Here is a 20,182-nt window from a genome sequence, read left to right on the forward strand (position 1 = left end):
AATTGTTAAATTGCATGTCTGATTTATAAAGATTTAATAGTTTTACTCGATGTATTAAAATATACCAGTAGTGTTTTGTTAATAAACGTTATACTTAGTATGAAAATGGATGCATTTTATTATTTCCCTCCCTGTATTTCCTCATAATTAAAGTGAAGTTAGTAAAACCACAAAATATGTAAAACCTTATTATTGAATTGTCCCTTTTCATGCTCTATACTATTTACTGCCAAAATCTTAAACGTCACAAGTCACAAGCATTGGATTGACATTGTCACATACATGCAGTCAAAACATCCCAGCCACAACATTATCTGAAACCCTGTAGATTCCAATAATGTTCCTCAAATCATAAATTTCAATTACCCATGATGGTCATCGCCTGAATGGCCTGGCGGCCCGAATTATCGCCGGCATCGCTGCTGAAGCTGGTGTCGTTTCTGAACTGGGGTGCTCTGTATCTGTGGTGCTGTGCTAAATGGCCCAAGCAGAGCCCCGAATGGTGTTCCCGATTGGTGACGGTACTGCACGGCAGCGTCGCAACTGCCGTGGGCATTTATCAGTGTGGAGTGCGCTCAATCACGCCATGGCGTCTAACCAGTGAGTATGTTCTACTTTTTGTAGCATTAAGTACGATACTTGGTAGCACAGGTTCCGTGCTTAATACAACAGGGCAAAAGCGTCTGTTATAAACTCTACACCTAGCGCGTTATCAGCTACCTGCCTGCCTAATTTGAATAATAGACACAACGAAACTGATAATCACAACACAACCAAAAAAGATGGAATGACTATGACACAATGACATATGGCGGTCTTAACGCTAGGAAGCCATCTCTTCCAGACAGTGTTGGGAGTAGACTTAATCTCAGAGTTATACCAGTTTAGGCTCTGGCGAAATACCTAGGAGAGCCATCAAGCTAAGGATCAAACGGCTTTAATAGGATACGCCCAAAGAAATTACGTTTCTAAATAATAGATGATAGAGAAGACAACAGAAATCATACGCAGTTCAATACTCTATACCAACAAATTAAAAGCTTGAACTCCATGAACTTACGAATCACTTAAAAATTCTCTGTCGGACTCGGAAAACGGTTGAGAAACAGTTCAATAACATGACTAACGAAATTGCTATACTCGTGGCTCAATGTCGTTAACATGACACGTGTTCCAGTGAAAATAACAAGCTGGCACTACGCACTGATGGTTTGGTCGTGGGGCTACTTCGCGTTCGACCTGATCTGGTGCCTGGTGTACTGGACGGAGAACACGCTGATGCTTTGCCACCACACCAGCGCCCTCTACGCCATCACCATCTACATGCAGAAGCAGTACACTGGCTGCACCTTCGCCTGCACCCTGGCTATGATGGAAGTCACGAACCCTTTCCTACAAGCACGATGGTTAGTTAGAATCCGATTACGAAACTACGCTGAAAACTCGATTCAAATTGAACCATAAGTTATGCTGGTCAAATATATCAATGTTAATAAGTTACTTAGGATTTATCCTAGAGCTAGACTACTTAGCTTTTGCCCACGACTTCGCCCTTGTGAGTTTCAGTCTATCACAGAAAGATTAAGTATCGCGCTAATGTCTCACTCTCAAAAATCCTGACAAAAACTATACTACCACAGTAATTATACCCTGGGTCTAAAAAAATATATTTTGCGAATCCGCCCCTTTTCAGGTTTCTCAGATACGAAGGATATGACACAACCATGCTATATTTCCTAGTGGAGGTGACGTATCTACTAAGTTTCCTCGCGGTGCGAGGAGTTCTCGGCACCTGGGTCATATACAGGATCGTGGAATCGGATATATTCGACATGGACGAAAAAATCATATCCGTTATCTTCTATTTCGTCTCACTGGCGTTCATCAGGGACATTGTGGGCTACATCGTCTATAGATACAGAAGTAGAATCGTAAGTAGGTATTTTTAAATTTTTAAGACGTTTTCAAGTTTCTTCGCTTTAGAATATCTTTGAGGCTACTTTCGGCTTATAGCAGGTCGAAACTTCACGCAGCGTAGCTGACCGTCATACAATTTAATAAATGTATGCAAATGTTAGGCATAAAACAGACCTAGCGCACGTTCAACTCATATCACCGAATCCATCTAATATTTAAAGCGATATAGAGGCCACCCAGGGCCACCCTGCCTGTTTTATGATGTATCGATGTTTTTTATTTTGCCTGAAAAAATAGTAATACAGGCAATTTTCTTCGTAAACACACGACATAAAGTGTTTAGGCACGATAAATAAATAAAATTGACATGAGGAAAATCTTAAATGTGATTAATATGTATAGTGTATAGGAGTATGTATGATAAGCTCTACAAGTTTGAGACTTGGTGTGATAGTTGAAATTATGTTAATAACTACATAGATTTTTTAGCTATTGGGTAGGGTGGTCGGTATTCATGTCAGGCTGGAATGGTCTTTACTTTTACGTGCTTTTACTATAGCATTTTTTTCTCTAATTTCAGGAAGCATTCAGAAATTATTTGGACGAAGTGGGCATTTTGTTAAATGAAGGACACTAACTAAAATTAAAAGGAGCTTTAATATTGTACTATTTACAATAATGTGAAAATTTTGTAACATTGCACAAGTTTTTGATAAAGTTTTGTTTTCTTTCTAACACACAGTTTTATTTTATCAAAAATACAATTTAAAAATTGAATTTAAAACTTATAACCGAATTAAAAATTCTGACATAGTCAAGGGTTTAACAAATGGAAATTACAATGGATAATTGGATAGGTCACATAGCTGATGGCTGATGGGGCAGTAAGGTTCTGGCTGGAGTGGAAACCTTGTACTGGCAAGCGCAGTGTAGCACTCGCACCCAGTAGCTAGACAGACCACCTCATTAAGGTAGCAGGAAGGGCCTGGATGCTGGTCACTACCAACATTAATATTTATATTAAAATTTCATATCCACTAACTTTATTTAACTACAATCACATTTGCTATTACCCTGCTTTAGCAAGTCAAAAAATATTAAGTTTTCGATTTTTAAATAGATAAAAAAGTAAAAGACTTGGTGCTCTCATTTTATAGATAATTAAATACCTATACATACCTATTTAAATTTCATAATTATGGGATTTTGGATATTGGGATGAGAATAAATTAATTTAAATCTTAATAGAACCAGCAACATCCAAGTGTCTAGCAGACAGTTCTAGTTTTTATCTACTAAAAAACTTTAACTTAAATAAAACTCATATCAGTTTTTCAGAATGAAGTTAGGTTAATTGCCTTTCAGGGTGATATGTTAGTGGATATTGGAAAAGAAAAACAAAAGTATATAAAAAGTTTGCTGAATATTATAGTAGTCAGTCTCTCCTTTGGTTATAGTTCTTTTTGTGGTTTTTTCTATCTCTCCAACTATTAGAATGTCTATTACGGCTGTTTCCTTTATAACTATTGTCAGAGTGCAATTCTCTAGACCTGAAATCATCCCGTCCATGTGGTTTGTCCGATCTGTATGGATGGTGTCTATGTGACCAGTTGCCTTGTAAACTAGCTAAAACTAGTTTATCAGTTGTGTCATGGCGAGGAGACTGTGATAGTTTGAATTCTTCTTCTTTTAATCTGTCAGTCATCTCCGCAAACTGTTGGACGACGTTAGCCTGTGCAGCTGAAAAATCTATATTTGGATCTGGTCCCTGACATCTTATCGGCGGAGGCAGTAAGGAGGGACGCCCTCTGCCCTGCAATGTCAGCGTCTTGTGATACAACGCTGTCCCTCGGAATAACGCTATGGCGTAAGGCACAGAGACTTCGTGACAAAATGTTATAAACGCGAAGCTTTTTTGGCGACCGTCTTTATCTCTGGCTATCCTCACTTTCTCCAAGGGGCCTGCCTAAAATGTGTTAAATATTGACAGTAAAAGGTAGAAAAGTTGAAAAATAGATTAAAATAATTCCCACGCAAGACATACCTGAAGGAATAACTCGTAAAGCAATTCTTCTGTAACTTGTTCGGGCAAATTGCCACACCATAGTGTTCTATTGTCATCTTCAACCATCGCTGTTAGTTATATTTGTTTATCCTCTAGATATTATGAGGAATAATCGTAGCAAAAGCAAAACAACCAAAAAAACACCACAATCCAACACCAAGTCCAAAAAAACGTCAATCAGCGAATGAATGAATGAATGATCAATGAAGCTTTGTTTGGCACAGATTAGAAATATTGGACATTACGAGGCGCGATTCCGAATCAAAGCTGTATGGAATAAACTCAAGAGTTTACCAAGGTAAGCGTCCCTGGCCCCTGCAGATTACAGAGTTTTTGTTAGCCTCGGCTGATACCGATAGTCGGGCGGTTACTCAGTATGGTCACGTCATGTATGCATGAAACAGATAATTTTAGATTTGCGTACCCCAGAATCGGTCCCTTAGCAATTGTCATTCGTTCATTCAAAGAGAAAACAAATTGTCAATGTCACTTTGTGTGTTTTTTTTTTTTTTTTTTTTTTAAATCCTTCCTGGCCTGGAATTTGTACCATTGGCCGAATACTTGTAAGTTGTCAATATATTCTTTCATGTCGTTAAAATAAAATGTTTGCTTCCAGTTTGCTTCTTCTTTACACAGTTTTGAACTTTAAACTTGTCCTTTTTATAAATGTCCAACTGTAGTGATTACATATTTATATAAATATTCATAAGTAATAGGTTTTGATAATATTTCCTGGATGTGGCGGGGTATTACATTAACATCTGTATCTGCTTCTGATAAGTGGTTCAAATCGGCTACTAGTGTAAGTCTTTCAAGGCCAAATCTTGGGCATTTCATAATCAGATGTTCCAGGTCAGCATCAGCCTCATCACAAAAATTGCATGAACTGCTATTCACTATTTTCATTCGCTGTAGATGGGAGGGAGATCTGAGGTGTCCAAATCGCAGACGATTAATTGTTGTTACAAATCTACGGCTTATATACTCTTTGTAATAATACCAGGGTTTCGTTGGTATTTCTTTTTGTATCCCAGCATACCATCTGCCTTTGGTTTCTGAGCATATTTTCCAATAATTTTTCCATATCTCTTTACAGTTTTCTTTCATAATGGTGTGAAAGTCCGTGAAGGGGACCTTAAAATGCTCCGAGTGGTCTTCATGAGGTTCAGAGTTGGCAACTTGATCCACAATTTCGTTCCCTGGTATGCCTCGATGAGACGGAATCCACTTGAGTGAAATTGGTTTTTTAATTTCATTAATAATGTTTCTTATATTATAAATTAAATAATTTGTTTTAAAGTGCATATTATTATTGTCTAAGCTCATCAAAACACTTTTCGAATCAGATAATATCATAAACTCATTATAACTACAATAGCTTAAAGACTTAATGTAAATTAATGCTTGTAATATAGCATATGCCTCAGCAGTAAATATGCTACACTCTGAATTAATTTTAAAACATTTACTATATTTACATTGTGGATCATAAAGGGCAGATTTGACTGCATTTAAACTTTTTGATCCATCCGAATATATTTTATACACCATAGTTTTGTGACTCATAAACTGAAAAAAGTCTTCTTTGGAATCTACACTACTTATATCAACTTTTATTTTATTCAAGAGCGAATCATATTTACATGTGTAGATAGGCCACAAATTACATCTGTACATATTCTTAGTCATATCATTAATATGAGTTATTATTTTTAACATAACAGGTATGTTACCATTTATAACATCATTTGCTGTAACGTAAGCAGAATTTAGCAAGGTATTATACAGAGGTGTTGGTAAGTGAAATTTTTCTAAAACTATAGGGTCATTCCTAGCTAAAATTTTTGAGCAAAACTTTTCTGATAAATAAAGTCTACGCAGAAACAATGGTTCTATACATGTTTCTACTTCCAAAGAGTTGATGGGTGTAGTGCGCATTGCACCACTAATTATTCGCAAAGCCATATTTTGAATTACATCCAATCTTCTTAATACTACACTATTTGCATGAAAATAGGCAAGACAACTGTAGTCAAAATGACTTCGAACTAAACTTTTATACAACATATTTAAAATTTTAGGGTCTGAACCCCAAGATATACCAGCAAGAGATCTCATTATATTAATACCCTTCATAGCGTTGCGGCAGATATAATCTATATGACTTCTAAATTGAAGTTTCACATCAACGATAACACCGAGAAACTTTTTCTCCTTTTCTTGTGGAATTTTCATACAATTATATACAATATTTACCGGAGAGCTATCTCCAAATACTAACACTGAACTTTTGTTAGGATTAATATCTAATTTTAATTTATTTTTGTAATAATCATTTAATTTATACAAAGCACTATTTACATTACTAGATGCTATATTTACATTTCTATTAACACTGTACACTAGAATATCATCCGCAAATTGTAATAAATTTACATCTCCTGTTACATATTTGTTTATTTGAGAAGTATATAAGTTGTAAAGTAAAGGGGACAATGAAGAACCTTGCATCAAGCCCTTGCTAGTTGTTTTAGGACCATGTAAAATGTTTCGTTTAACGTATAGAGTCCTATCATAGCAGAAATTAAATATCCATTTTACTAATTTACCTGGCAGACCTATTTCCTTTAGAACTTGTACTAGCTGTTGAAGATTTACATTATCATACGCACCCTGAACATCGAGAAATGCACATACTGCAGTAGACTTAGCTAATACGCATTTTTTCATATCTTCAACAAAGGACACAAAACTTTCTGTACAACCTTTTCCTTTACGAAAACCAAATTGATAATCCGGTAACAGATGCTGGTTCTCAACATAATAATCTAATCGTAACTTTATAATTTGTTCAAATAATTTTCCTAAACAGGATGATAAGGAAATAGGTCTGTATGAATTAAAATCATTTACAGGTTTGTCTGGTTTCAGTATCGGTATAACGCATTGCGTTTTCCATGTTTCTGGAATAACTTGATTTACCCAGAGAGTATTGAAAACTTTTAATAAAACATCTTTTGCAGTCTGATCTAAATGTTGTAGCATTAAATAAGGATAATTATCTAAACCAGGAGTTGTGTGTTTTCTAGTTTTCAAGACCATATCAAGCTCTTTGATACTAAATTCATTCAGTAGAAATTCATTATTATCATCAACATTATCATTATCACAAATATCATTAATATTAAAATCAATTAAGTTCACGTTATTAGAAAGCTTATTTATAAAGTCATTAACCCACTCATCATTTCTATAAACATTTTTACAGGAATTGATTCTCTTAAACCTACGCATATAATTCCACACTACAGCTATTGGAGTTGTTCTATTAAACGAAGCACACAGATTTTGCCACCCATTTCTTTTAGCATCACTCAATACACGCTTTTTAAGAGCATCAATTCTTTTATATTCTATGTATGACTCCATAGTAAGGCAATTTCTATAATTACATAGAGCTAACTTAGAGTCCTTAACTGCTTTATCACAGTCCTCGTTCCACCATGGAGCTGGACTCTTAGTATTATTATTATTTAATTGTTTGCCCTTAAAAACTGGCACACATTCCTGCCTTAATTGAGTTAAAATATCACAAAAAGAGTTGTAATAATCTAGTGGGTCATTCTTGAAAATACAATTTTTTATTAATAATTTAGAAAGAGCTTGATACTTACTCCAGTCTGTTTTATGAAATAAATATTTCTTTTCCGTACTTTCATACTTATAATTTATTGAGGATGTTATTATATCAATAAATGTCGGATAATGGTAGCTACCCAATGGATCATCACCAACTTTCCACTCGCATAATGGAGCGAGGACCGGACTCACACAAGAAATATCAATTGCCGACTGATTTACGTTTGGCCTGCCGACAGTCGTCACTTGACCAGTATTTAGAATACATAGGTTTGTATCATCAATTATTTCTAGTAATTCCCTACCTCGAGATTGAGTGCTATTACATCCAAAAACTACATGGTGTGCATTAAAATCACCAGAAATTAAACAAGGTTTAGGTAAGTTATTGATTATAGTCTTAAGTTTCTGTAATCTAATATTTCTTCTATTATCAGTTCTAGGAGGACAGTAAACACATAAAATAGAAATAGGACCCATTTCAGTTAAAACAGAAATTGCAACATTTTGAACATCTTGATAGAAATTTGTATCAATAATTGAATACTTAATTTTGTTGTTTATTAAAATGCCTACACCACCATGTTCATTATCTGCATTTTTAAAAATAAAATTATAACCAGGCAAAGCAAAATGTTTATTATTTTTAAGCCATGTTTCATTAAGTAGGCACACATCTATATTGTGATTCATTAATGTACTTTTTAAAAGAGACTTTTTATTACATAAACTCTGAATGTTATGCTGCATTATTCTCAAGAAGAGGAAAGATTTTTAATTAATTCCTCTTTTATGTGCGCCGATGTTTTTATTTGGCTTGAATTGCCCAAAGTAATTAAAGTTTTAACTATGGCATCTAATAATTTTGAGTTATTTACAATATTCTGTACATCACCAATTGCTGATGTTGGTTTGCTCTTTGTTTTGTTATTTTGAGATATTTCATTTTGTGTTGCCTGGGACCGTTGTTGTGGTAATGATGGGAAATCATTTTTGCTCAATAAAGAGGCATAAGTTCTATTTGAATTTTTATTTTTATGCAATTCCTGTTTTTGGGTTTTGAAAGGGCACAGTTTTGAAATGGCCAAGTGCGAACCTTGGCAGTTGCTACACTTAATGACTTCAGAAGTACATTCCTTATGACTGTGATTACCAGAGCACTTAGAGCAGACCTGTTCATTACGACAAATTTTTGCTGAATGATTAAATTTGAGGCATTTAAAACATTGCATTAGAGGAGGCACGTATTTGAAAACTTTATAACGCCAATTGTCTAAATAAATATATTGAGGAAGTATGGTTCCTACAAACGTGACCGTGATCGTTGTTAGTGGAACAAGTTCATCTTGTTCCTTCTTCATGAACCGTCGAACAGAAATGATTTCCGAGTCTGATGTTAACTTTAGAAATAAGTCTTTGTTTGATTGATCCTTCGGAATGTATCGGACCACACCAATTGTCTCTACCGATGAGGCAGGAATGTATGCTTTCATTGAGTTTTCCGTTAAGCAGCTGTGATTCAGAAAGTCGTTCGCTGCGGAAGCCTGTTTAAACACTAACATTATTTTGTTAGCTCTCAATCGTCTGCTTTCATGAATACCTTTCACTTGTTTAAATATCTTTGAGAGAAGTAAAGGATTTTTATTACCGATTTTATCCTCAGTGCGCAGTCCCTCGACGTAGACTGGGAACTCGCCATTAGTAATAGTGTCGGGGTACGTACGCTTGTACCCTGGCTTGGTGTACATTTGGTATTTCATCCTCGAAGATTCGTCCGAGCTTTCCTCTCTTGCATCCTCCCTCCCTGGCGGAACTATCCTGCGTTTTTTGTTCGCCACCATTTCGGCTGAAAAACCTCTGAAACTTTCTCCGTCGTCATCTGACGACATCCCGGTGGAATAATCGCCAGTTTTTGCGATATTTACAACTTTTTACACAATTATTTATTAAAATAAAATACGAGAAAATTTAACTACGCCCAACTCTCAAAAAGCCCGCCACGGCCCTCACTTTGTGTGTCACTTGCAGTGTTGCCAGAAGGTTACTTTTGTAACCTTTTAGGTTACTTTTGAACTGCACTGGTTACTTTTAGGTGATTTTTCAGAAATTGTAGAATTAACTTTTACAGGTTATTCAGTAAAAAATATTAATAGTGACAATTTAAAAATTATGTCATAAACTGCATTTAAACATGAATTTGATTTATTATTTGTTAAAGAAAATGAGTTTTAGCGAATGTTTTTCGATAATAAAACGCAAATCCATGAAACGGTTTTATACGACCGGTCACCGAAACTTCATGGAATGGTCAAAATTTCGAATGTAGGTAAACGATTGATGATCATTTTCCATCCATGAACAACCTTACACAATCGCTCCCCCCCCCCCCCCTATGAAGGTTACTTTTTATTCAAAAAGGTTACATTTTTTTATATTTCTGGTAATTTCTGACAAGACCCAACTGGCAACACTGGTCACTTGGTGTCACTGTCGTTTTTTTGGCGGGCTTTTGAACGCACTAGGCGCGATTTTTGAAGCCAATTTTGTATTTTTCTCTTTTTGTGTTATAAATAGTTATCTATCTATTGGAAGTCGTTAAGTCAACTTAAAACTCGACTATGCCGGACGGGGACGGTAAGGACCCGCCCAGGGGCAAGGAAAAAAGGAAGGCACCAAATAGAGATCACACCTATACGACTGCAGATGAAGATTTCTACAAACCGTACGTAAAACCAGGGTATAGAAGGCTATTCGCGGAGAACACGGTGAGTGGCGAGTTTTCTGTATTTGTGGAAAGCACGAAAGAGAATGAGAAGATCGGGAACAACAATCCCATCCTGACTACCAACCTTTTCAAAAATGAAATCAAGGGCATTACCAATCTTAAAAGAATTAACGCCAATAAAATATGTGTCACATTTTCCCAGTCTAGTAATGCCAATAACTTCCTGAAAAACGATCCCTTCCTAACCAAACACCAACTCAAGGCATACATCCCAGCCACAGCAGTAGAAACAGTCGGCGTGCTTCGCTTTGTACCCACTAGTATCAGCAATGAGGAACTTTTTAAAAAACTCTCATCTTCTTATGAGATCATAGGTGTACGTAGGTTCACCAAAAGAGACAACGGCGACATAAAGCCATTCCAATCTGTGTCTATCACATTTTTATCAACTGTGTTACCCGAACATGTGTATCTAGACCTTTTTAGGTTCAGAGTATTCCCATACAACGCTCCATTGTTGCAATGCTTCAAGTGTTTCAAATTCAACCATGGTGCTAAAATTTGTAAATCTGTGCAAAAATGCTCAATATGTTCTGAAGAACATCATTTTTCTGAATGTACTTCTAATAAAATAGCCAAATGCATAAACTGTCAAGGAGCTCATCTTGCGATTTCACGGGACTGTCCTGTCAAAAAACAAAAAATGGAAGATAAAAAAAATAAATTAACTTACGCTAATATGGTCTCCAGCAGTGCTGCGGCTACTAAGAGTAGCCCAGTTATCAAAAACTACATAAGCGAGTTTCCGCTACTGGCTGCTCCTAAAACTAACTTAAAATCTATTGCATCAAGGAAGCCACAAGCTAGCTCGGTTTCAACAGCGACCTCTTCCACTTCAACTAACTCGATGGAAGTTAAAGAAAAAGAACCACTTACCAATGAACAATTAATAGATGAAATATTAAACAATGATTTTATTCGCAAGGGCCTTGTAGGCGCCCTTGTCGCTATTGGCAACGAAACGAGGGCAGTTAATAGTTCTATTATACAGGAAATTCTTATAAAAAGTTTCAAAGGGCTTTAAATGGATAAAAGTTTCATAAGAATCTCTCAATTTAACGTCGAAGGTGTTATTAACAAAAAGCCATTACTTATAAAATTTTTGATTGATAATGATATTGATATATGTTTGTTAAACGAAACATGGTTGAAAGAAAACAGTTCTTTTCGTATTCATAATTACAATCTAGTTAGTAAAATAGGTAAAGAAAAAGAAGGCCGGGGTGGAGTCGCCATCCTAGTCAAAGACACTTTGAAATATTCAGTAATAGAGCTTCCCTTTTATGATTTTCTACAACCTGTAGCTATTAATCTGCGAACTGGCATAGGTAATTTAAGTATTCTATGTATATATTGTCCACCACCTAAAGAAAATAGATCAAGATTCAATGGTAGCAAACTGAAACAGATTATTAACTTACTACCTAAGCCACTTTTGCTATCAGGTGATATTAATGCTCACCACATCGCGTTCGGCTGTGCTACTAGTAACGGTCGAGGTAATGAAGTTTACAATATATTTGACGAGAGCGACCTCTGTATCCTCAACTCAGGGGCGCCAACCACTGTTGGTAGATCTGTTCATAATCCTTCGGCTATAGATGTAACATGTGTCAGCCCTTCAGTAGCTCCATTATGTGATTGGAAAGTCTATGATGACCCAATGGGAAGTTATCACTATCCCACTGTAACAGATATCCAGACTTCTGTTGATAAATATCAGATAGGTGAACCAGTACACAAATTTATTTACAATAAAGCTGATTGGTTTAAATTTCATACTGAAACAGAAAACATGGTAGTTAATATTAATTTAGATAATACAGATCCATTAATAATTTATGACGATTTTTATAATAATTTAATTAGTATTAGAGACAAATGCGTACCTAAAGTAGTCAAAACCTCTCCCAATATAATGAAAAAGCCTGTACCTTGGTGGGATGATGAGTGTAATAGTGCAGTTAAAAAGAGTAAAGATGCTTTAAATTTTTATAGACGTAATCCAAGCATTGACAACTACATTGCATATAAAAAATTGGATGCTGCTAAAAAACTAACTCTTAAGGAAAAAAAGAAAACTGGATGGAAATCTTTATGTGAATCTTTTAATAGATATACTCCTGTTAGTACAGTATGGAACTATATGAAGAGGTTTAAGCGTGTTTCAATTCCCAAACTGCCGAAGAATGATGAATGGATTCCCTCTTTTTTTGAGAAATATTCTCCTCTATCTCCTCCTGAAAAACAAGTAAATAATTCATTATTGCAAACATATTTCTCTCAAATTGGTGATGAAAAAGCAGCTTTTTTGTCTCAACATTTTTCTTGGGAAGAGTTTATGACTGCTCTGCAGTCTCGTAGGAACACTACTCCTGGTTTAGACAACATTCCTTATGAAGTTATTCGTCGCCTACATATTAATGCCAAAAAACTTTTACTCTACATTTTTAATTTACTATGGCAAACACAGGTCATCCCAGACTCATGGAAGACTCAATGTGTCATTCCTATACTTAAACCAGATAAGCCTCCTGATGACTGTAACTCTTATCGACCAATTTCTCTGTCTTCATGTATAGGTAAAGTATTTGAGTGCATGTTAAAGACAAGATTAGATTATTATGTCGAATCAAATAATATCTTACCAAATGAACAATTCGGATTTAGGAAAGGCCGAAGTGCAGCAGAAAGTTTTACAGCATTGGTCTCAGATGTTAGGAATTCTCTTGACGGTCACTCTGCAACAGCTTGTGTCTTCCTTGATGTACAGGGCGCATTCGATAACGTGGTCCCCTCAATTTTAATAGCCATCTTATGTGATATTGGAGTACCCGGGGTAGTCTGTAAATGGATTTTCAATTTTTTGTACAAAAGAATAATGTATATAAAATTTAATAACATTATTCATGGACCCGGATATGTATATAAAGGCACAATGCAGGGTGCTACGATTTCGCCATTATTGTACAATTTATACACCAGCCAAATTAATAAGTATTTACCACAAGGTGATATAAAATTTTTACAATTTGCTGATGATTTATTAATTTATACTGTAAATAAGAATGTAAACACTGCTGTGCATAATCTAAACCTAGCTTTAGTTGAAATTCATAATTTTTACTCTGGTAAATTAAAACTTGATATTAGTCCCAATAAGAGCGGCGCTATGATATTCTCGAAAAAGTATAATGACTGTAATTCTACTATTTATTACAATAATAATCCTCTTCCATGGATTCAGGAAAAAAAGTTTTTAGGAGTGTGTCTAGATAAAAAACTCACATTTGAAAGTCATATTAAGCTTCTAATTCGCAACTCTTCTAAGGCTTTAAACATATTGCGTTCACTAGCTGGTGTAAGTTGGGGCTCTGATCCCAAGATTTTATCAATGTTATACAAGAGTTTAGTACGCAGTCATTTCGACTATAGTACTTTGGCATATATGAACTGTAGCCCAACCCTACTAAAAAAATTAGACGTTATTCAGAATAAAGCACTTAGAATAATAACAGGAGCTATGTGTTCAACTCCTATCATTGCTATGCAATGTGAAACATGCATTCCACCTTTAGTACTGAGACGTATTCAACTAGCAGGAAATTTTTGCCTTAAACTAATAACTTCAACCAACAAACCAGTACTAGATAGAATCATGCCTCCCTTATCATCCCAAATGTGCTCTACTCCTCCTCCTCCAATTACAGGTAATGAGTTAATATCTGGACGCACTCCAGCCTTACTAAGAATTGCATTGTATATAGAGTCTCTCACTGTAAATATGTATAAAGATAAGCCATGGCCCATGTATAAAGTTAATTATGAAGATCTTGTTGTAAAAAATTTCACTATTTTAAGAGAAAAGATCACCAATCAAATCGATCTTAATAAATTTCTAAATAAGTCTTATTATAAAGTGTACACAGATGGTTCAAAGAAAGAGAATAGAGTAACCTCTGCATTTTATGATCCACAACTTAAACTTACTCAAAGTCATAAAATTGAAAGCCACTGTAGTATCTTTACTGCAGAAAGTTATGCTATCCTCTTAGCACTTAAACATATCTGTACATGTAATCCACCATCTGACAATATTATTATTCTAACTGACTCTAAAAGTGTATTACTAGCTCTGGAAAATAACTCTTGTAAATATAATTTGAATTATATAATTTATGATGTTAAGAAATTAATTAATAACATATATAGACTTACTGGTAAGACACTGCTCTTCCTTTGGGTACCATCGCACCGTGGCATCAGGGGGAATGAAATTGTTGATCTGGCTGCAAGGAATGACTTTGATGTTGACCATTCTACGTTGTTGAAGTTACCTCACACTGACTATCAAGCCGCAATCAGTCAAGACCTGAAAAAGATATGGCATGAGTACTGGACAATTACTAGTATGGAAAAGGGAAAATGGTATGCTAAGATCCAAGGAAGCCCGCCCGCCAAACCTTGGTACCATCGGAGGAATGAGAATATAGATAACAGGAAGTTTATAACCATCATAAATAGGCTGAGATTTGGCCATTGCCACGCTCCCACTCACCTGAAGAGGCTCAACTTGATTCCGAGCCCTGAATGTACATATTGCAATGAAGAGCTTGCTGATTTGGAACACATAATCTTGAAATGTAGAAGTTTTGGAGTTCAGAGACTGGTCATGATCGATGACCTTCAATCTATTTGTGAACGTGTACCAGAGTCGTTGGACGAGCTCCTGAAGGATCCGAAACTTTTCAAACCCTTATATACTTTCGTGGTTTCAACTCTGGGAACTATTTGAGAAGAGAATATCAGTGAATCAGTTGGAATCATCAGTGCTGTGCATCAGTGCAGTGAACTCAGTGAAGTGTCAAACACAGATGTGATGTGTCAAATTCAAACAAAAGTTCAACGGACTTCAAAGACTGGCTTAAAAGGGCTTGCACCCAGAGCCGTGAAAAACAATATTAAAAAAAAAAAAAAAAAAGGTGTCACTGTCAGTGAAAAAAAGGCGACAAAGATTTTGCTATTTCGGAAATTTCGGAATATTTGTAGAGGAACAAATATTAATTTAACTTAAAAGCTACTAAATTAGTACCCAGAAATGAGTGTACGTATTATGAAAAAACATATTTGGTGTACCCAATAATCCCCGTTAGTACGTAATCTTTTGGGTTTTTTAAGGTTATAATCAAAGGACCACAAATACCACAATGGAAGACTCTTCGAAATACCAGCAGATGCAAGATGAAATGTCCAGGTGAGATAACTTTATACCTTACTCAGTAATAGGTATTTGTGTTTTACTTTTGGTAAATAGAACTACTGGAGTCGGGATCTAATAAACAAGGTTTACCTACAGCAGAACATATTATTATTATCTCACTATAGACGAGCACCAATACCTAACGTTAAGTCTTTTCCACGTCTCTGCTAAGACAGTTCTTTACACAGAACCTACCTATCGCCAGGTTCGAAGCAGAGATATCGGGCACTGATCTCCCGATGGCGCCGCGGGCGGTGATCGGCGCGGGCACGTTCGGCGCAGTGCAACAACAGTTGGAGCGCGCGGTGCCGCCGCCGCCGCCGCCGCCCAGCCTGATGCCGGGGTTCGATCCGGCGTTGGCGGCGCGCATGATGTACCCTACTGTACCGCCACCGCCACCGCCGCCGACTATGATGGTGCCGGCGTCGGTAAGTAAACCTTATTGTCACATCACTAGGCTTGTAAGAATTCTCCTTTTTTCAGACGTGAGACTGTTGGTCATCATAGATGACGCGCAATCTCCTGAACATGACCTTTTCTGATTGTAGGCACTAGGCATTATATGCAAGTCCCATAATAACTTGTAAACTTGCAATCGCTGGCATTTTACTGACTGCTCTTATCAGGAGCTGTTGAACAGATAACTCAACAATACAGCAATAAACCCAGCCACAAATCATCACTACTTTTTTTATTTACTATACACATATTTTGACGTTCATAAGTGCCACCAGTGGTCTAAATTGAATGAAATATTTTTGATTTTGATTTTGTTTGCTGCCCCTTACAGGTCCAAAGACTCCGGCCGCCAATGGGCGCTGAGGGCTTCCCCGGCCCCATACCGTTCCTCCGCCCAGGGCTACCGGGCCCGCAGCTGATCCCGCCGCCGCCGAAGCCCCAGCCTATCGTGCTGTCCGCTGCGCCCAAACTGTACAAACAGCCCAAGGAAGATGAAGAGAAAAAGGAGAAACATGAGAGCAAAAAGAGGGTAAGTTTTATTAAAAAAAAAGTATATTGAAAATGTTTTTAACAGAAAAAAAATGTGTCTTGACACTTACCCTACCATTGAAATGACATTCATGTTATTAATATTGACAGGTTTTCTTTGGTCACTGTGACAAACCTTTATACACTACTAGGTCTACTAGCTCTTGTCCGCGGCTTCACCCGCGTGAAGTTTAGTTTGTCACATATCGTCATAAATTATAGCCTATAATATGTTATACTGGGTTATAAACAATAGTACTGTAAAGTATCATCAAAATCTGTTCAGTAGTTTTTGCGTGAAAGAGTAACAAACATCCATCCAGACATCCTTTTAAACTTTCCCATTCCATTACAACTAAAATAGAGAAACACGGGTTTTTATACATTATCTTCAAATATGCCGCAGCGAACAATATGCTGGTTCATTATGATGAACCTACCTGCTTAACACCAGCATATTGCAGCACCACCACCAGAGCAAAGGCTCTGCGCAACTATTTCAAAGACTAAAACTTTTTTCTTTTTTTTTTTCTTATCTCTGACATGTGTTATGTGTACGCCAATAATAATATTATGTTTATGTATCTATGTCTATTATATTAATATGTATTCGTATGTTATTTATTTTATCTAATGATATGTAAGTATATTAATTAAACGTCATATTTATTACACCGCCTTAGTCTCTCTACTCGACCTGTGGTTGACTGGCAGATAATGCCACCTGGCATTAAGTCCGCCACTGTACATATGCATGTGCAAAAGTGTAAATAAATAAAATAAAAATATTGAGCTTACCACGAGGGGTTAATAGGACTTCTTATCAATTATTGTATTATGATACAAATAACCTTAAAAAAGCAATTTGCTGCTCTCTGTACTATAAAGCAGTGTTAACAAATAAATAATTTATTTGCTTTTGTCCACAGAAGCGCTCGCCGCCGCCGCCGCCACAGCGCGCGCCGACGCCGCCGCCGCCTGAGCCTGCGCCCGCGCCGCCGCCGCCGCCCGTCATCTCCGTGCCCGAGCCCGGCGTCCCCAAGCCCAAAAAGGAGAAGAAGAACAGAAAGGTTGGTGCCCTTCTGCGTCGGCCGTTTGGTGTAGTGGTTCGAAACGGACTACAATTCCGGAGGTTGCGGGTTCGATTCCCGCACAGTACAAACATTTGTGTGCATGAACATATTTGTTTGTATTGGACTGGGTGTTTTCTATGTATAATATGTATGTATTTACAAAAAAAAAAGTATTTAAGTATGTTTATATCCGTTGTCTAGTACCCATAGTACAAGCTTTGCTTAGTTTGGGACTAGAAGCGTAGTGTAAAATGTCCAAGGAAATTTATTATTATTATTTATTCCTTCTTAGTTCTCAATTACTTGTCCCAAATCCTAAGAAGGAGAAGAACAGAAGGTTTGGTGCCCTTCCTTCTTAGTTCTCACATTACTTGTCTCAAAGCCTAAGAAGGAGAGGAACAGAAGGGTTGGTGCCCTTCCTTCTTAGTTCTCACATTACTTGTCCCAAAGCCTAAGAAGGAGAAGAACAGAAGGGTTGGTGCCCTTCCTTCTTAGTTCTCACATTACTTGTCCCAAAGCCTAAGAAGGAGATGAACAGAAAGGTTGGTGCCCTTCCTTCTTTGTTCTCACATTACTTGTCCCCAAGCCTAAGAAGGAGACGAACAGAAAGGTTGGTGCCCTTCCTTCTTAAGAATATTATATTCAGTACTTGAGCCCTTTCCAGGGCGCTTATAACACCCTACCACCACTTTTGGGCAACATATGGGTTGGTGTTGGTTCTCACATTACTTGTGAACAACTGAAGCGTATTGATGTATAGTAGAATAGATAATAACAAATCTTCGCTTGGTTGTCGTAAGAGGCGACTAATGCTTCAACCACACCACGCGTGCAGATCGCCATCGGTGTAGTGGCCTACGCCAAATCCACTATTTGCCTCTGATAAATTGGAGACTAAATGACTGTAAAATTTAATTGCCACAAATATTTGGAATTCTGATTTAAATTACTTACAAAATTAACTGTGATAAACAAAATGATCAGTGGAGGCGGCGAAATTGAACTCACGCCTGTTGTGTGACAGAGGCGTTAAATCTATAAGTAAAGCTATACAAATAATATCAATAAATACTCAGTCCTTACAGAATGTTACCAGGTCTAAATCGATCAATATTTTTCCAGGTGGTCCGAACCGCCGGCGGCCAAGTCTGGGAGGACGTGACGCTGCTCGACTGGCCTGACGACGACTTCCGCATGTTCTGCGGAGACCTCGGCAATGACGTCACCGACGAGCTCCTCATCCGGACCTTCAGCAAGTATACCTCCTTCCAGCGCGCCAAAGTCATCCGAGACAAGCGCACAAACAAGAGCAAAGGCTTCGGCTTCGTCAGCTTCAAAGACCCCGGAGACTTCATTAAAGCAATGAAGGAAATGGACGGAAGATACGTCGGCAGCAGACCGATCAAACTAAGAAAGAGCACGTGGAAGAATAGAGCTTTAGATGTTGTCAGAAAAAAGGAGAAAGAAAAGCAAGCGCTACTCTCTCTGCTGCTCTCGGGAAATAAGAGCTGACAGGAGAACAACGCCTGAACGGCTGTGATGTGAGTGGTAGATGTAATTGTTTCACTTGGACCTGGACTTGATAGTTGTACATTTAGCTAAACTTTTATGAGGGAAAATGTAACTAGTTCTACCCATCTTCCCCTGAAGCTACAACCGGGGAAAGATGACAAGAAAATCAGCCTATATGGGGAAGACGGGAATGCCTTGAATGTAGTTATGATCTAATTTTCAGTTGTTGCTGATTGTAATTTTCTGTTTGATATCTATCCCTAAGCTTTCATAGTTCTGCGAGTGTTAGATCCTATACACAGTTATATTATTAAACCTAATAGTTTTAGATTCATTATGGCAATAGATAAACATGAACTTCACTCTTACAAATATAAAATTTAGTGCATAATTTATTACACAATTAATTTGTTGTATTTCTGATTAAAACATTAAATTGTCTTAGCAATAATTTAAAAAAATGTTTTATTTATCTCCTTCACCATGAAACATACAATGCTTAATGATGCTAATTAAAAATTATTCGTCTATTGACGAAAATGACAGATGGGTGAGTTAAAATTTTTTTTTTGGTAAAAATCAAAGTCCATTTACTTTTAAAATAAATTATAATTACTTTATAATTCTTTGGCTCAACTACTCTAATGATATTACATAACTTACAAGTAATTGCACATTTTTATGTATTTTATACTACACAGGTATTCAAGAAGTCAGTCGAATTTTCTTGATTTAGATTTTTGATTTTTCGGTATATTAAAATGTTATGTTTGCCCCTTCTTAAGACAACGATTGATGTTATGCAATGTGGAAAACTTAAAGTTGGTTCTTTGAAAAATACTGATTCAGATCTCTGATTGGTCAAACTCAAAACATCGAACAATCTCACGCCCGTATTCACAAACATTACTATGAGGTGGGTGACACATGAACCAATCACAGAG

At 36.7% G+C, this 20,182-nt stretch overlaps 2 protein-coding genes and 2 long non-coding RNA genes across 6 annotated transcripts; 3 read left to right on the forward strand and 1 right to left on the reverse strand.

The window, feature by feature from the left end:
• The first annotated feature begins 256 nt into the window (after positions 1-256).
• Positions 257-2,652, forward strand: LOC135072889 (TLC domain-containing protein 5-like). 2 transcript variants are annotated; one of them, XM_063966917.1, is made up of 4 exons: positions 257-600; positions 1,178-1,406; positions 1,694-1,935; positions 2,498-2,652. In XM_063966917.1, exons 1-4 carry the CDS (start codon positions 387-389, stop codon positions 2,542-2,544), a joined length of 732 nt encoding a protein of 243 aa, XP_063822987.1. In that variant the 5' UTR covers positions 257-386; the 3' UTR covers positions 2,545-2,652. The 2 variants fall into 2 exon arrangements, with proteins under 2 accessions (XP_063822987.1, XP_063822986.1); XM_063966916.1 differs by having other exon boundaries at positions 1,694-1,931.
• A 1,899-nt stretch (positions 2,653-4,551) lies between these two features.
• On the forward strand, positions 4,552-5,281 carry LOC135072418 (uncharacterized). Its single transcript, XR_010257436.1, has 2 exons — positions 4,552-4,784; positions 5,079-5,281. It is a non-coding gene; the product is annotated as an uncharacterized LOC135072418 (long non-coding RNA).
• Positions 5,282-12,494: 7,213 nt separating this feature from the next.
• LOC135072420 (uncharacterized) lies at positions 12,495-15,347 on the reverse strand. Its single transcript, XR_010257437.1, has 4 exons — positions 14,965-15,347; positions 14,625-14,778; positions 13,055-13,250; positions 12,495-12,646 (listed from the first exon to the last, which is right to left on the reverse strand). It is a non-coding gene; the product is annotated as an uncharacterized LOC135072420 (long non-coding RNA).
• Positions 15,348-15,388: 41 nt separating this feature from the next.
• Positions 15,389-19,699, forward strand: LOC135072419 (RNA-binding protein 42). Of its 2 annotated transcripts, XM_063966321.1 has the most exons (6): positions 15,389-15,510; positions 15,585-15,660; positions 15,872-16,094; positions 16,457-16,654; positions 17,583-17,723; positions 18,849-19,699. In XM_063966321.1, exons 2-6 carry the CDS (start codon positions 15,614-15,616, stop codon positions 19,236-19,238), a joined length of 999 nt encoding a protein of 332 aa, XP_063822391.1. In that variant the 5' UTR covers positions 15,389-15,510; positions 15,585-15,613; the 3' UTR covers positions 19,239-19,699. The 2 variants fall into 2 exon arrangements, with proteins under 2 accessions (XP_063822391.1, XP_063822390.1); XM_063966320.1 differs by having other exon boundaries at positions 15,389-15,660.
• The last annotated feature ends 483 nt before the right edge of the window (positions 19,700-20,182 follow it).

Source organism: Ostrinia nubilalis, chromosome 6, assembly GCF_963855985.1.
Source record: "Ostrinia nubilalis chromosome 6, ilOstNubi1.1, whole genome shotgun sequence".
Taxonomy (NCBI): Eukaryota; Metazoa; Arthropoda; class Insecta; order Lepidoptera; family Crambidae; genus Ostrinia; species Ostrinia nubilalis.

Bases quoted from the DNA above. Each gene is read 5' to 3' on its own strand.
- LOC135072889 (XM_063966916.1), top strand. From the start codon at position 387: ATGGCCTGGCGGCCCGAATTATCGCCGGCATCGCTGCTGAAGCTGGTG. The intron at 601-1,177 runs GTGAGTATGTTC...CACGTGTTCCAG, and splicing joins CACGCCATGGCGTCTAACCA to TGAAAATAACAAGCTGGCAC. The intron at 1,407-1,693 runs GTTAGTTAGAAT...GCCCCTTTTCAG, and splicing joins CCTTTCCTACAAGCACGATG to GTTTCTCAGATACGAAGGAT.
- LOC135072419 (XM_063966320.1), top strand. From the start codon at position 15,614: ATGGAAGACTCTTCGAAATACCAGCAGATGCAAGATGAAATGTCCAG. The intron at 16,655-17,582 runs GTAAGTTTTATT...TTTTGTCCACAG, and splicing joins AACATGAGAGCAAAAAGAGG to AAGCGCTCGCCGCCGCCGCC. The intron at 17,724-18,848 runs GTTGGTGCCCTT...ATATTTTTCCAG, and splicing joins AGGAGAAGAAGAACAGAAAG to GTGGTCCGAACCGCCGGCGG.